The sequence below is a fragment of the Equus asinus genome, chromosome 5, assembly GCF_041296235.1.
Source record: "Equus asinus isolate D_3611 breed Donkey chromosome 5, EquAss-T2T_v2, whole genome shotgun sequence".
NCBI classification, from domain to species: Eukaryota; Metazoa; Chordata; class Mammalia; order Perissodactyla; family Equidae; genus Equus; species Equus asinus.
In genome coordinates, this window is record NC_091794.1 from 61351722 (window position 1) to 61368728 (window position 17007).

The following is a 17007-nucleotide window of genomic DNA, read 5'->3' on the forward strand; positions in this document are numbered from 1 at the left end:
GAGCAGCACGATGGGCTGCCACTTTGACCCAGCCTGGCGGTCCAACGCCTGAGTGGGTGTGGAGGGCCGCCAGGGCTGAGCAGCGCGGTGGGCTGCCACGTTGACCCACTCTGGCGGTTGGCCCTCTGAGTGGTGGTAGGGCCCCCAGGGCTGAGCAGCGCTGCGGGCTGCCACTTTGACCCAGTCTGGTGATCAGCAACTTGAGTCAGGGTGGGGCACCCAGGGCTGAGCTGCGCGGCGGTCTGCCACTTTGACCCACTCTGGTGGTCGGCCGCCTGAGTGGGGAAAACAGCCCCAGGGCTGAGCAGCGCGACGGGCTGCCACTTTGACCCACTCTGGCGGTCGGCCGCCTAAGCTGGGGGTGGCGCCAGGGCTGAGCAGCACGGTGGGCTGCCACGTTGACCCACTCTGGCCTTCGGCCGCCTGAGTGGGGGGAGGGCCCCAGGGCTGAGCAGCGCGGCAGGTTGCCACTTTGACCCACTATGGTGGGCGGCCGCATGAGTGGGGGTGGGGCCCCCAGGGCTGAGCAGCGCGGCGGGCTGCCACTTTGACCCACCAAAGCGGTCGGCCTCCTGAGTGGGTGGTGATGGACCCCAGGACTGACCAGCGCGGCGGGCTGCACTTTGACCCACACTGGCGGTCGGCCGCCTGAGTGTGGATAGGGCCCCCAGGGCTGAGCAGCGCGGCGGGCTGCCACTTTCACCCACTCTGGCCGTCGACTGCCTGAGTGGGGGTTTGGCCCCAGGGCTGAGCAGCCCGGCGGGCTGCCACTTTTACCCAGTTTTCAGATTTCAGCTAGTGTTCAGATGGTGATTTCCTCTTCCACTAATCCAGTTTATTTCAGTGAATTCACCTTAGTGAGTTGCTTCCATTCTCCAAGACTAATATATTTCAAAACCAGTTTGCCTCAACCTAATGCATTACGTTTCCCCCAAATAAGAGCTCCTACTCTTGATAATTTTTTTTGGTTTAATTTATGACAATCTTAAATAAATTCTAGTGAAGTAGCAGATATTATAGCCAAACCACTCTAATATCTTAAAACGGTATTTATGAAAATGCGCATTTTGTGGCATCAGTTTAAAGAGTGGAGATGGTGTGTGTGTGTATGTGTGTATATGTAAATTCATATATACTGTATGCATGCATATATGTATGTGTGTACGCATATTAAATACTATTTACTATTTTACAGTTTACACTGTTTAAATATATAGATGCACATATTGCCTCTATTGCTTTCTTCTTTCTACTATCTTCCAAAACCCAAACCCTTCTTTCTTCAGGGTTCAAGAAATCAAGACGTCGTTTGAAAAAGAAAATAAGGCTGATTTTTATTGAACATATATGGTGTGCCAAGTTGATTAACCGTTGGTAAACATTAGGATCACTGGATCGATTTTAGCTTTTCAGTTTCTCTTTTGAACAACTCTGTTTTCAAGGATCCATATTTCATGACTTTTATTCTTTGAGTCCTTCCAAAGAACAAAAATAGCCTTTACCTTTTTTCGTAGAATATAATTCATACTCCCTTGCGATTATCATTTTGGTCCATTGGATTCTGTAAAGAATCTAAAATGAATTATGAGATCATGATTTTATTTTCTCTGTATTTGCAACATTTTTCTAATTCATCATCTTAAGAATTCTTCCATCATTATCATGATTACTCGTCAGTTATTCCAACTAAGCTGAAAAAAGATAAGTAATAAGAAAACAAAAGAGTGGTGAAATCACTTAGGAGGAGGACACAAGAGTGGAATAAATTGTTATTTTTCTGTGTTTTTATTGTGTTATCCAACTATTGCATCATCTTTTAAGAAAGTGTTAGAAATACTAGGGGCAGCATCTCTGTAGTTTGCTTTCAGATCCACTCAATATGAGAATTAGAAGTTTTTATTTTCCAACCATGATGACAAAGAGAAGAAATTTCACATTCCATCGCCATAAGGTGAATACGATCAGAAGAATGAATGAATGTAAAGGAAAAGATTGCAGCACTTAGTCTCTAACGGTACGATGAAATTTTCATATTAATTAAATCAGACTATGTGTCTTCAGATGACGATATTTTAAATAAATTTTCTCAAACTTAAGAATTGATCCCTAAACAATGTATTTCCAAGAAAAAAAAAATGGAAATACAGTATTCTCCTCCAGTTAGTCCTTCAAAGGAAAGTAATTCACGCAACAGTTTGAAATAAAAATCTGGACAGTCCCACATTGTTAAAAGATGAAAGTATTCTTTCATCTCCAGTGATGTTTATGGACAAAAACTTACTGATTAAAATAGTTTTACTATATTTAAAATGTATTAATATTTAATAAAGTTGATTTCAGTAAGTCTTTATGATTATATTTGTAAATTCCTTGTAGAATGACATAAAATTACATGAAGTTAAAATGTGCCCAGAGGGTAAACAGCAATAACTATTTGCCCTGTAATCTGAGGGTTAGATATCCCATCTCAATTCATTTTCACAAGAATTCTCAAGGAATCATTATCCCTTCACCTCCACTTTGAGTTAACTCGTCTAAGACGACAGCATAAGACAGCATTAAAGGCAAAATTTAAGCTCCAATTTCCTAATCTTGAATCACACATTGCTTCTCTTACACCGTGGTACTCGCTTCAAAGGAGAAAAAACACTTACCTATGTCCTCTGATAACTCCGAGGACCTCTTTCGAAAGAAGTCGGACAGAGATGATATTTAATATTCAAAGGAATAATGGAAATTGAAATCTGCATTTCTTTATCACTTTCACATTGTGGATATTTATTTACTGAACACTTTCCATAACCTTGTGATAATGTGTAGTATTCAGACAAGCAAAAGGAGAAGCCCATGTTATGCTTGTCCTCAAAATAATCTTCTTAGTTAGGACACTATACCTTAATTTCCCGGAAAAGTTATAAGACTTTGTAGAGCAGTTCCCAGGAATGGTCCAGATTGAACCCTGTAGAATGTTAGGCAACAAGTAGATTCAAGTGCCTTAAAAATCATCTAGTGAAGCATCCGAGAATGTAATTCCCCTTATGGAGGAAAAATATTACATGGTACTATTAGATTTTGATGAATAGAAGATAGAAGGTAACCAGCTGGTTTAAATTATGTTGTAAATCTAGTAAACTAAAGGAATAAATATATTAGTACATTGCTTTCATATTATAGGTTTTGTGCAGATGTTTGCTGAATAAACTATTCACTAATTTAGAAAGAGATCACTGATCAGCAATGATGGTTAATTTTTTGTGACAACTCAACTGGACTAAGGGATGCCCAGGGAACTGGTAAAACGTTATTTGTGGGTGTGTCTATGAAGGTGTCTCTGGAAGATATTAGCATTTGAATCAGTAGGCTGAGTGAAAAAGATCATCCTCACCAATGTGGGTAGGCATCATTGTATACCTTGGGGGCCTGAAGAGAACAAAAAGGTAGCGGAGGGCAAATTCGTTCTCTGTTGAGGTGGGACATCTGTCTTCTGCTCTTGAATTTCAGCACCCCTGGTTTTTGAGCCTTTGGACTAAGATTGGGACTTACATCATTGCCTCTCCAGTTCCTCAGCTCTTCAAATTTGGACTAGAACTACACCACCAGTTTTCCTGGGCTTCCCATTTGCAGGCTACAGATCATGGAACTTCTCAGCCTCCATAATCACATGAGCCAATCCCTCATAATAAATCTCTTTCTGTACACCTCTATCTCTGTCTCTGCCTCTGTCTCTATCTCTATATCCTGCTGGTTCTGTTTCCCTGGAGAACCCTGCCTAACACAGCTAGCATTCCCTTTTACTTATGGAAATCTCAGACAAGAGATTAGTCATTTAATATTAATATACATTGTGCACATTACATATACAACTATCTATCTAAATATCTATTTTCAAACAAATTTTATTTGTAATTCTAAAAAGAACAGACTTTATAAAATGCTTATTCCTATTTTTAAAATATTTGCCTGGAGGAAGATACTATTAGTATTTTCATTGGTACGTTATTGTTATTATTTTAGTGTTCTTGAGTTTATCTGAAATTACAAAAAAAAGGGAAAGGTGTTTAGTAGTAGGTTGTCTGTGGTGGATTGATGAGTATGTTTAGAATACTTCTGAAGAATACAGATTGATAAAACCCACACTGTATGACTCTTTCTTTCAGGACATGAAAAGGCTATGCAAATTTTTAAAGGCTGTAGTGCAGAATATTTGATTGTTTAAGAAAATATCTTGTAAAACTCTGTATTTACTTTTTAAAATATATATATTTTACAAATCACATATATGGATATATATCAGAGTTAGCACTATCCTGATTCTAACGTGGTATACCTAGATCTTACTGTTCAAAGTCAAATGGCTTGTATCCATCTCTAAACCCATTTCTAGGTATTCTGAGCATTAATAGCATATTAATAATTAGGTAAACATACCAATGTAACTGCCATACTCTGTATCTGCCATTCTTTAAAGCTTTTCAAAATTTATTGATTTACCAAAGGAATATCTAGTTATAATGATGCTACTGATGATAATAGCTAGCATTTATTTTTTACAATATACTCAGCACTTTGTTATGTGCATAGTTTTCCAGTATAAGATTCACAGCATTATAGAAATGTTGATGAGGGTTTAGATTTCAGTATTAAATAGAGGGTCAGGGTAGGACCCAGTAATCCTAGTGAATTCTCAAGATAATATTCTAGGCGGAGAGAACAGGGTGGGAGCACAAGTCCTGAAGTAGATGTGTGCCTGGCTGCGTGGTGTGTTTGAGGAACAGAAAGGAAGTGCGAGTAATGAAAACAGAATCAATACAAAGAAGAGTGATGGCAGAAGAGATCAGATAGGCAATGGGGGCAAATCATCATGCACTTCAGTAGTAGGGCGAGGAAACATCCCACTTGTCCTGGCCAACTTATTTTTATGTCTACTCTTCTGTCATAATTGCTATAAGTCCTTCTTTCACTCTCTAATCTGGGTTGGATCATAAATTATGTGATCACTCTACTGATAAGCATTGCAGATATCTTGGCTTTTATGCTGAATATAGAGTAGCCATACAGAGTTTTAAGCAAAAGAGTGGTGTAATCTGATTTATGTTCTAAAAGATTCACTTTGGCAGCTGTGTTTTCAGGGTCTAAGCTCTTGGGCATTAGGAAGAACTCGTAGAAGGCTGTTATGGAAATCCAGGCGAGAGGTGATGGTGGCTCAGGCTAGAGCAGGAGAAGTAGAAATGGGAAGAAGTGGTTGGAGTTCAACATATTTTAAGGTAGAGCTGGCGTGATTTTATGATGGTTTAGATGTAGTGTTTTAAAAATAAATAAAGGATTCTAGGGTAAAACAAAGATTTTTTTTGGCCAGAGAAACTAAAAGGAAGAATTTTCCATCAACTGAAATAGTTAAGGCTGCAGATAGATAAGATTTTTGTGAGATCATCCTGAGTTTATACTTGGACATATTAAATTTAAGATCTCTAAGAGACAACCAGGTGGTGATGAATATACGTTTTAAGTACGAGAACCTAAGTATGGGAATTCACAAAAGAATTGTGGATTAGAGATACAAATTTGACAGCTGTGAGTACACAGGTAGTATTTAAGCCATGAGGATGAATGAGATCAGCAAGGACTAGGCTTAAGGCCTCTGCAAGTTTAAAAGCCCAAGAGAAGAGGATGCAGCCACAGAAACCGAGAAGCAACTCTAACGATAGGGGAGAAAATCCCACAGAGTATTCAGTCCTGAAAGTCAAGTGAAAAAAGTAGAAGAAGGAGAAAGGAGTTGTGTCAGATGCTTCTAATAAATCAAATAAAACCAGGATGCAAATAGATCACTAAATTTAAGAAGCTGTATATCATGAGTGACATTGATGAAATCAGATTCGTTGGAGTGATGAGAGGTCAAGAGCCTGATTGGATGGAATTAAGAGAGAAGGAGGGGAGAGAAGTTGGAGACCTGGAGTCCATTACCAGAAAAATAGAGCAGACCAATTAAAGAAAGAAAATCTTAATAGTAATAGTAATGCAGGTCGCAGTGAGGACGGTTCCAACCATTTACTCAGTCCCTTGGTTCTTTTTTCATTTCCACCGTTTGTTAGGTGTTTAACATTAAGTAAGACAATAACTTCTCTAAACCTAAATTTACAGTAAAACGTAGACACTATTATCACCCACCTCAGCGTGTTGATAGGGTTGGTGGTGTTCAATAGAGTGGTGTTCAATAGAGTTTATTAGAGTGAGGTCGTCTATTGAAAACGTCTAAAACATATAAATAATGAAAAGAAGTCATTGTTATTTCTGTTTTTCTTATCATTACTTATACTGCTACTACTGCCCCTGCTATTACTATTTTCTTCAATTACTGTTCAGTTTTTACTTAACAAGGAGTGGTAAGTAGTGCCCTGACCCTGCTTGCTCCTTACATTTTTGTACTTCTCTCATTCTTCCTCCTGTCACCACCCTGCCAACATCTCCTTCTCTGAGAACTGTAACAAGCATACAAAGAAAACAAAATTTTCTTGCTTAATTTTAGGAAGGCACTAGGTATTTTTATATTCTTCTTCAAAGTACATCCATATGGTAAAGAATTCTCTTTATTAATAATATTTCTCCTATTTTATATTACAAGTGCCTGCCAGGGTGAGGCTGAAGCAGAAAGACAGACATGAAGGAGGTGTGTGTGTTAGCTATGTCTCTGACGTTCCACATTCCCTGACTCAAGATCTGTTCATATGCCGCATGCTCTGCTGAAAATGTCCACCTCTTTCTTCTCTTCACTAATTATCACTTGCTTTACTCCAAGGTTCCACACTCAAATGCCTTCCAAACTAGAATTCAAATTGTCCCTAGCCCACATAAATATTTCAAGTGTACTGAACATCTAAACAATCTGTGTTTTTTAAAAAGGTGCTACAGTGAGTGTGGGAAAGAGAAACAGTCAAATCCTTTGTGGCCAATCTCCCTCCCCCCCTCTCCTCTTTTCCAGGCCCTTCACAAGGCATGCTGACATTCCTGTCATTGGAATGGGTGAGAATGCTTAGAAATATGGTTCATTTTCACAAATTACAAATCTTACTATTTCATCTCACTTACATAAATTTTAATCAGAATTGTATATATTTATCATCATCTTTGGTGCTTCTACTGGACGGAATTCCTAGACTGTAAGATATATTTTCTTTATGATGAGATTCCAAGTAATAACATTCTATTTGGAATATAGTTAATATTTACATTTTTAACTAAGTTGAACCAAATTCTGTTTCATCGCAACTTTGATATAAATATTTCCTATATTTTGACATAATGACATAATTATTTATACATAGTTGTTATGCCTGTTACTGTGACTTCTATTCTTACTCTATGACAGCGTAAAATATTTCTCATCAATTGTTTTATCAATATGTAGGATGAGGAATTCGTCCTTGACTTATAGCCGTGAAAGAAGCCTCAGATTCTCTATATTAGTGAAACTTAATGAAGAAAGGATGATAATGTTGCTTAATTTTCACTATATACACTTCTTTGGTTACAAGTTCTGATAGTTGTTTCGATTGTTGCATATTGTTATGGAGCTACATGCAAATATGTATAAGAGAGTATTTTACATGGTAATGTGATGTTGAGTTCCAATATATGAAATATAAGATGTTTAAAAATCTCAATGTACTGGAAGATTGCTAAAGGTGAGAGATGTAACTATTGTCATACAAACAAGAACAAAACCAAAGGGCCCACTCCATTGTAATTTAATTGGAGATTGTAAAAGTGGATTTCACTAGTATCTGTGTCTGTGGCTCCTGTGAAGTGTTTACATTCCCCAAACAGTATAGAACACCAGCAGCAAACATAAGATGGCCATCTGGCCTAAATTGGAACAGGGATATTACTCTGCCATGTTCAATGGCAGTTTCCGTGAGATGTTCATGTTTCCTCCCGCTCTTTACCTCCAGCACCAAAGGAGATTGACCTTAAGGAGGATGGGACTAAAAAGTGTCACAAAATCAGGTTTTGCCTTTTATCTCCCAAATCACTATCGCCATTAAACTAGAGGGATGTTTTAAGTCTGCATTTGAGACTGGGAAAGATATGAAATGTAAATTGAATTTGAGATCAAAGTCTTAAATCAGACTTGACTTTTCATAAACAAAAGTGACGAGAGTCTGGAACATCTTATAGTGCCAGAAAGTATGGAAGAACTCACAAAACAACAAAATGAAGGAATATGTCAAAGGGACACAGGAGCTAACTGAAATAACAAATTGGCACAATTTGAACAACCACATAAATAATGCATTATTGGATTATAATCTAAAGTACAAAATAAATATCCATTGGTGCATAGTGATACAAATAAATGATTGAATAAATAAATTAGTGGGAGAGAATAGATAGATCCCCATTGGAGAGGAATCCAAATAATTTCTATAAATACTTCCTCCTCCAGGAAGGAGGGCATAACTCTCCGCTCCTTCAGTGTGGGCTGATTACAGTGACTTACTTCAAAGAGTACACTACAGAAAAGGGGGAAAACAGTAACTTTACAGTATAGAAACCTAACCAACACTCTCTTAGTCAAGTGTTCAAGGTTAAGATCAATAGTCGTAAGACATACTTTTGATATGATATGAAGAGAATGGCAATTTACCTCTGTGGTTGGCCTCCCCAAAACCCATTACCCTATTACCTTAGTCAAAAAATGAGAATTATATCAGAAAAATTCTAGGAGATATTTTTCAAAATATCTGACCAGTATTACTCAAAGCTCTCAAGGATATTCTGTAAACTGTCACAGTCTGCAACTAAATGTGATGTGACTACAGCGATATGACAACTAAATGGATGGAATCTTGTAACAGAAAAAGGACATTAGAGAAAAACTAAGGGAATATGAATAAAGTGTGGACTTTGGTTAATTATATACCACTATTGGTTTATTAATTGTGACATATATACCATGCTAATGTAAGATATAAATAATAGGAAAACTAGATGTGGGGTGTATGTGAGTTCTCTACACCATGTTGACAAATTTTCTGTAAATCTACATCTATCCTAAAATTGTAATAAGTTTATTAAAAAATTCAGAAGAATAGGGTATGTTAAAAGAACACATTAGCCAACCTGAAAGAGCACCCGGTAAACAAAGCTGGGTCAATTTGAGGAATGAATAAATAATGCAGTATTGGATTATAACCAAAAATAGAAAATACATATTCATGAGTCCATACTAACATAAATAAATGATTAAATAAATAAATACATGAGGAGAAGCAGCAAATCTTCCTGACAGAAGAACCACATTAATATGTGGATACATCTCCTCTTTCAGGAGGTAGAAGTTAATCACCTTCTAGGCCCTGCTTGAGGGAGGGCTACACGTAGTGACTTGCTTCCAAAGAATATACCATAGAAAGGTCGATTAGTAATTTTCGCGTGGATGAACTTGGCAAACACTACCTTAACTAAGTGATGAAGGTTAAAATCCCCAATGAAATCTTGTTGATATCATGTAGCACCCAATATGATGTAATGAGAAGAGTACTGTGTGTTATTTTTTCCAAAAACCATATACTAGTCTAACCATAAAAAAAAAAAAGAAAAAATCAGACAATCCCCAGTTGGGTACATTCTACATAATTGGTCAATGTTTCTAAACACTGTCAAAGTCACAGAAGATTAGGAAAGACTAAGAAACTTTCACAGACTGGGAAGATATTGAGAACTAACTATAATGTGGTACCCTACATTTGAATCTGGAACAAAAAGAGAAAATTAATGGGAAAACTAGTGACATCCAAATAAAGTCTAGAGTTAGTTAATACTAATGTACCGATGCCAGTTTCTTTGTTTTTGCAATTGTTCCATGGCACTGTAAGACGTTAACAGTGGAAGAAATTGAGTATGGAGTATTTGGGAACTCACTGAACTATCCTGCAACTTTTCTGTAATTCTTGAAGTATTCCAAAATAAAAAAAGCTTATTTATAAGGAAAGATATGTGACATTATTTTATAAATAGTATACGTGGTGCTACTAGTATCACTAGTTCTTGAGATGGTGTTCTACTGGAACAAAAATCTAAAACTTGTGGAATTAGCTTTGAAATGGAGTGGTGGGGAAAGCTCCCAAGGACACTATTGGTGAAAGCTGGAAGGACAGTGATCTTGCTATTGAATATAAGAGGAACGTGAAATAACATTTGCCAGTACTGTTGCTTGAGATGTTCTGGAAAATAGAAATGGTATCTAATTAACTCACAGATATGGCCTACAAGGTTTCCAGGAAGAATGCTGCAGCTACTAGCTGACTTCTCTGAGCTTCTTATGAAAAAGTACAAAGCTTTGAGAAGAGCCAAAATGAACTCTCAGTCTTCAGGTGGAATTTAAAGGAAAAATAAAAGAGCAGGACTGTGTTTGAAAATAAAACTTTCTCATTCCAAGTCTTTAAACAACAATAAGTTACCAAAGTAATAAAAGGCTTCAGGTAAAAGATTCAACTCAGTGGGACTTTAAATCCAGTAAAGTGGTCTCTGAGTCAAAAATGTCAACGGTGGATCTTGTAAGACCCTTTGCTAAGACCTCAGAAAGATTTATGGCCCTGTCTCACAGACCCATGCAGCTAGATGAAGAGCTTCTGAGCAGCAGAAGAGTGTTGTCCAATGGCAGCCTAAAACATGATGTAGGGTAGAGAAGGGCCTTCCTTAGAAAGAAATCTGGGCTTGTCTCACACTTCGAAGGTCTCATTGAATTGAATATAAATTGCAGAAAAGAAACTCACAAATTTTCAAAAGATTAATCCACTTGAACTGAAAGGGACAGAGAGAGTTTAAAACAAAGAGTGGTCTCTACGCCCTTAACTTCCCAGAACCGTGACCCAGACTGAGAAAGCTATGCAGCTGCAACTTTGGAATATTTCTAATGGCAAAGGGCAGAGCCAAGAACTTAGAGAGGGAAACGAAGAGCCATAGAAAACCATTCCCAGAGTGCGGCACTGAGCGCTAATCAAGCAACTGGCAATACACACCCAGAGATTTCAGAATCGCTACGAACTAATGATTTCTCTCTGCCTCCCATTCTCCTCCTTTTTGAATGAAAGTGCCCATTACCTTTTTCCTATATCTGTCATTTTATTTGGGTATATGGAGGGCACAAAACTTTTCATGTTACTTCATGTTTTTTTTAGACCAATAGAAACCACATCTAAAAACAACCCCCACATCTGCATCTCCTGAAACAAATGAAAATACTCCAGATTTGAGTATGATGACTAATGAGATAAAGCTTTATGTCTTATAGGGTATTTTAAAGGTGAGTGTTATGTAAATAATTATGGATAGAGGGTAGACTATTGCAGATTAAAGAGAACTATAAATTCTTTGTCACTCCCCTCAGAAACCTGTAGTCTGTTTCTCTACCCCCTTGAATCTGAACTGTGTAACCAGAACTGTGAGTGTTTCATAGAACATAGCGGAAGTGACTCTGTGCTGGTTTCAGCCCTAATTTCTTAGAAGACTGTCAAGTTCTGTGTCCTCTCTCTTGATATCTATCCTGCTATGAAGTGGAAAAAAGCCCAGATAACCATGTGGAAGAAAATTTAAGCCTTAGTTGATAGTCCCGGCTGAGTTTCCAGCCAACAATCAGCCACGATGAATTACTGGATATCTTCTAGCCCCAATTAAGTTGTTTCACATAGATTAGAGATATGCTGTTCTGGCTGAACACTACTCAAATAAAAAAACTAAAAACTCAAGAGCAAAGAATTTGTTGTTTTAAAAAACTTCGCATTTAGGGTAGTTTGTATGCAGCAGTAATAATGAAAATACTAGGTCTCACGTCTTTCTCTTTCATGACAATGCCAGCAAACTTAATGTAGGTTAGAGTAAATTAGATTGAAAACATTATCTTTCTAGTAGCATTATTAAAATACATAACACGTGAATGACTGAAATAATTTCAGCATTCACTATATGTTGCACATAAATGTTTCCCCCTTTATTAAATTGAGGTTTTTTAAAACAAAATTATTTTCATTCATTTGATATTTATTTCAATGTAACAGTCTTCCAAGTTTACTCTACACTGGAATATAATGATTTTTGTATACTATATCCATATTGGTGCTTAAAAATGAAAATTTAGATTTACACATGATTATCATTAAATTATTGCGACAAAAATAACCTTGAGATAAAGCCTTACATAATGAATTTTAATTTTAAAGGGGTTCTTGTTACTTGAACTAAACGGTATTCTCTGACAATTTACACAATTGCGTTTATTTGCCATTAATTTAATCTCACTACTGTCATAAGTTCTTTATTTTTACATATAGTATGCCATCTAGTGACAAAAAATTAAATATAGCAAACATACTCTTTTAAGTCATCTTGAAAAAAACTGTACACTATGCACTTGCTTCATCTGGTACAGAAAATAAATTATGTCTTTGCTTTTTCTTTTTAAAATTATTTTCCACTTTGGAAAACCATTTAAAATGTCATCACCTTTAAGATACTCCATGTCATATACATCCAATATACCCACGTCTGTTAAAATCCAATTCCACTGTAAGGAAAATAAAGTGATGCTAAATTTACTCTGTCAAATAATAATATTTTTGTATTCTAATCTGGATAAAAGTCTTGTCATTTATATTTACTATTCTGTTTCTTTTATAAAATAGAGCTCAGTAGCTTGTTTATTTACCAATTAAAAATATCTAACACCTCTTCTCTCTATAGAAGTCTCTACAAACGCTCACAAAACAGATTTTTTTCAGATGAGTATATCCTTAATGTTAATACATACACTGGGTATTTGTGTTCCAAAAATAAAACATTGTTTCCATGTGTCTCATATACTGTCCACCTGAGCCATTTCAGAGACACAGGTATTGAGACTCAGAAAGAGTAAGTGACTTGTCTCTAATAATAAGTGGTATAACTAGTACTTGAAAAGAAGCCTTCTCATGCAAAAATCAAAATTAAAATTCTACTTGGCTAAGAAAATCTCAAATATAGAACACAGTATATCATATTTGACAGAGATGGTGGCTAAGGGTTTTTTTCCTTATAATTCTAAGTTCCTCCTTTATTTTTATAGGCAAATGCTTTACCATCTTTCAGATAAGGGGTACAAAATATGGATATTCCAATATGGATATCCCATAGCTATTTCCCCCAAATTACCCCTTGGCAAGGAGCTAGAAGATTAAGCAATTTAGAGCAGAATTTGTAAAACTGTTTTTTCAGTTACTTTAAGATTCTAACAAAATTTGTGGGAATTTTCTCCTAAAAAGAATCACTCTTGTAAAGCCCAGCAAAGTGATCATTAGGGATATTGCATGAGGGAGCCTTTCCCTTACGGATTGCCTCCGTTTATTTGCCACTAGCAAGCTTCTACAACATTTTTTCCCTTTTTTAACATTTTTGACAAGTTTTCTTTAAACGTGATCATGTTCCCCCCAAAAATATGTAGCAGCTGAGAATTCTGCTCTCTCTACATATTAATGTACCAAAGGAAATATCTTGAAATACACATATATATGTATATAGGTATATACGTATATACAAATTAACATTGAACTCATCCTTTGTGTTCTTAAATATCTTAAAGAATTCATTAATTATATGCATGAATGGATTTTTTTGCAAGATAGTGAAGAATAGAAAATTACTTAGCTTTTGAATATAAAGCTTAGAAAAAAATTATTTCCTATATTCCTATTCTTTGCGTTTATCGTATCAAGAGCTAAGCTTTGAGGACCTGATCATAGACAGAGTTTAGCATAAGGGAATTCCCAACCAGACAGTGAAAGAAAAGAAGGAAACACCACCTGTCCTGGTCCCAGGATTTTATGGAAGTAAGCCACATATATAAAAGCAAGAATCTAGGCAGATGTCTTAATCTGACTTGTGCAAATTTCAAACCTGTAATAAAAGTATTTTATATGTCTTCAGACACTGGATATCTGAGATTTATGAAGGAGATACTCCACACAATGCTCTTCTCCCATGTCGGTGGGTTCCAGTAAAGAAAAGAGAGAGGATCAGCTTTGTTATCTGGGAAGAGGGATTAGCTGACACTCTTGAATATCTTTCATCTCCTTTCAGCATAGTGAGACCCAGAAATCTCCACGTGCTTTTTAGAGTCAATAGACGTAACCATACTGAGAGCCAAGAAGACCTCAATAAATGTGCTAGGGCTCAAAAGGTAAAAGTCACTGTTGAAATGGAGGCTGAAGGCAACCCAGGCAAGAATCCAAGTGCAGAACCTGGCAGACATTGAGAGATAAGGGCCAAGGGATGATGAGGCAGCAGCAAAGATTGCTAATAAGGACTACCAGCCTAAATTAATGTAAAAAGAGATGAGATCCAACATAAGGAAGCCGTAAACATGAGACACATCTACCAGCTGCACACCCAGGGATGGGATTGAGCCAAACCCTCTTTGGAGTACACCAGCCCAGGAGAACCTAGAGGCCACCTTATGCATCTGAAGATTCTCTATTTTCTTCATTGCCACATTCTCTTTCTATCTTAACAGTCTGAAGATTCTCTGTTTTCTTCATTGCCACATTCTCTTTCTATCTTAACAGCCTTTTTCAACTCTTCCACTCCATGAACACAGGACCAGGTAAAGGGAACACATAGGAAAAACACCGAAATTTCCTTGCATTTTCCAAGCAGAGATTGTGTATAAAACATTAAAATAAATCCAGTGGATTCTGTTGACTCTTTCAAAGTCCCCCAAAACTCCCATCCTATGCCTGCTACAGAAAACTACTTACGTGTAGAGAATTCACAGCAAATAACAGATTAGTTAGAAAGAAATGAAGACACTAAACTTTTTCTTAATATCTGCTGTGGACTTTCTGTTTATGTTGCCCCAAAATTCATATGTTGAAACTTAATCCTCACTGTGAGGGTATTTGGAGGTGCCGGCTTTCAGAAGTAGTTAGCAATGCACTTAGTGCCCTCATCAAAGAGGCACCAGCGTGCTCCACCACGTGAGGTCACAGCAAGAAAACAGCCATCGAAGGAGCTGGGCCCTCACAAAACCCCGAATTGCCAACTCCTTCATCTTGGACTTCCTGGCACCCAGAACTGTGAGAAATAAATTTCTGTTGGTTATAAGCTGCTCAGTTTATGGCATTTTGTTATAGTGACCTGAATGGACTAAGACAATGTCAGAATGCCGAATAAATTTTCAGATTTCACTAGATACCTAATTACTATATTATGCGGTTCTTACGAGGAAAAGTGGAATAAGAATATGCATGGAACTCTCTTTCTCTGCTACCAATACATATGATAAGATGATAGAGATTGCATCAATATAAGGTTTGATTAGTATACTTCCATTTTGTTCCTTTGATAGTCTCTAATTTTCAACTGGACCTTAGTCTGTGAGAATATGCAAATATATGTGGCTACTGAACAATTATGGTAAGGAACTTGTGAAGATGAAGTTATGACATAAAGCTACGAATAATTTAGTCTTATTATTTACAGAAATTATGAAACAATGACTTTTTTTAATAGTCACATTTTTACAGGTGTCTGGTGATATTTCATTGTGGGTTTTTTTTTCAGGAAGATTAGCCCTGAGCTAACATCCACTGCCAACCCTCCTCTTTTTTGCTGAGGAAGACTGGCCCTGAGCTAACATCCGTGCCCATCTTCCCCTACTTTATATGTGGGACACCTACACAGCATGGCTTTGCCAAGCAGTGCCATGTCCGCACCCGGGATCCGAGCCAGTGAACCCCAGGCCGCTGAAGTGGAATGTGTGCACTTAACTGCTGCACCACCGGGCCGGCCCCTCATTGTGGTTTTAATTTGCCTTTCTCTGATGCTTAGTGACATTGAGCACGTTTTCAGATACCTGTTGCCCATTTGTATGTCTTTTTTGGATAAATGTCTATTCAAGTCCTTTGCCCACTTTTAGTGAGAATATTGTTTTTATTATTATTGCTACTGAGTTATAGGAGCTCCTTATATATTTTGGATATTAATCCTTTATCAGATATATAGTTTGCAAATATTTTCTCACATTCTATAGCTTGCCTTTCATTTTGTTGGCTATTAACTTTGCTGTGCAGAAGCTTTTTAGTTTGATATAGCCCCACATCTGTTTTTGCTTTTTGATTTCATATCCAAAAAGTAATTGCTAAGCCAAATGTCAAGAAGCTTTCCCCCCGTGTTTTCTTCTAGTTTTACAGCTCCAAGATTTTTGTTTAAGTCTTCGATCCATTTTGAGTTGATTTTTGTGTATTGTGAAAGTTAAGGTTCCAATTTCGTTCTTTTTCATATAGATGTCCAGTGTTCCTGCCAGCATTTGTTGAAAAAACTATCCTTTCCCCATTGTGTATTCTTATTACCCATGTGGGCTCTCTTTTCTGTTCTATTGGTCTATATGTCTATCTTCATGCCAATACCATACTGTTTTAGTGTGTTGGCAAGGATGTGGAGAAATTGTAACCCTTGTACACTCTTGGTGAGAATAGAAATGGGACAGCCACCATGGAAACGAGTGTGGTGGGCCCTCAAAAGATTAAAAATAGAACTACCGTGTGATCCGGAAATCCCATTTCTGGGTATATGTCCAAAAGAATTGAAATCAGGATCTCAGAGGGATACCTGGACTCTTGTGTGATTGTGTGATTGCAGCATTATTCATAACACCCAAGATATGGAAGCAACATGAATGCCCATCAATGGATGAATGGATTAAGAAAACGTGGCATATACACACAATGGAATATTTTTCAGCCTTAAAAAAGAAGGAAATGCTGCCATATGGGACAAAAGGGATGATCCTGGAGGACATTATGCTAAGTGAAATAAACCAGCCACAGAAGAACAAGTAAGTACATTATTCCACTTACATGAGTTATCTAAAATAGTCAAACTCAAAGAAGCAGAGAGAAGAATGGTAGTTGCCAGAGGTTGGGGGAGGGGGAAATTGGAGCTGTTATTCAATAGGTGTAAAGTTTTCGTTACACAAGATGA

General features: G+C 37.1%; 1 protein-coding gene across 9 annotated transcripts in view; it reads right to left on the reverse strand.

Annotated features, from left to right (window-relative positions):
- LOC139045275 (protein phosphatase 1L-like) overlaps positions 1-17007 on the reverse strand; it is a 445752-nt gene that overhangs the window by 373626 nt on the left and 55119 nt on the right. Inside the window, exons 2-3 of one of the 9 annotated variants that reach the window (XM_070509643.1) lie at positions 6166-6249; positions 754-1572 (exon numbers count right to left, since the gene is read on the reverse strand). The exons of 7 other annotated variants lie outside the window; for them this stretch is intronic. In XM_070509643.1, the coding sequence (XP_070365744.1) occupies positions 1462-1572; positions 6166-6249 (195 nt within the window). In that variant the 3' untranslated portion in view covers positions 754-1461. Of the gene's footprint in view, positions 1-753; positions 1573-5240; positions 6250-17007 lie in introns of those variants that run through there. One more of the 9 variants, XM_070509645.1, reaches the window with a different exon arrangement.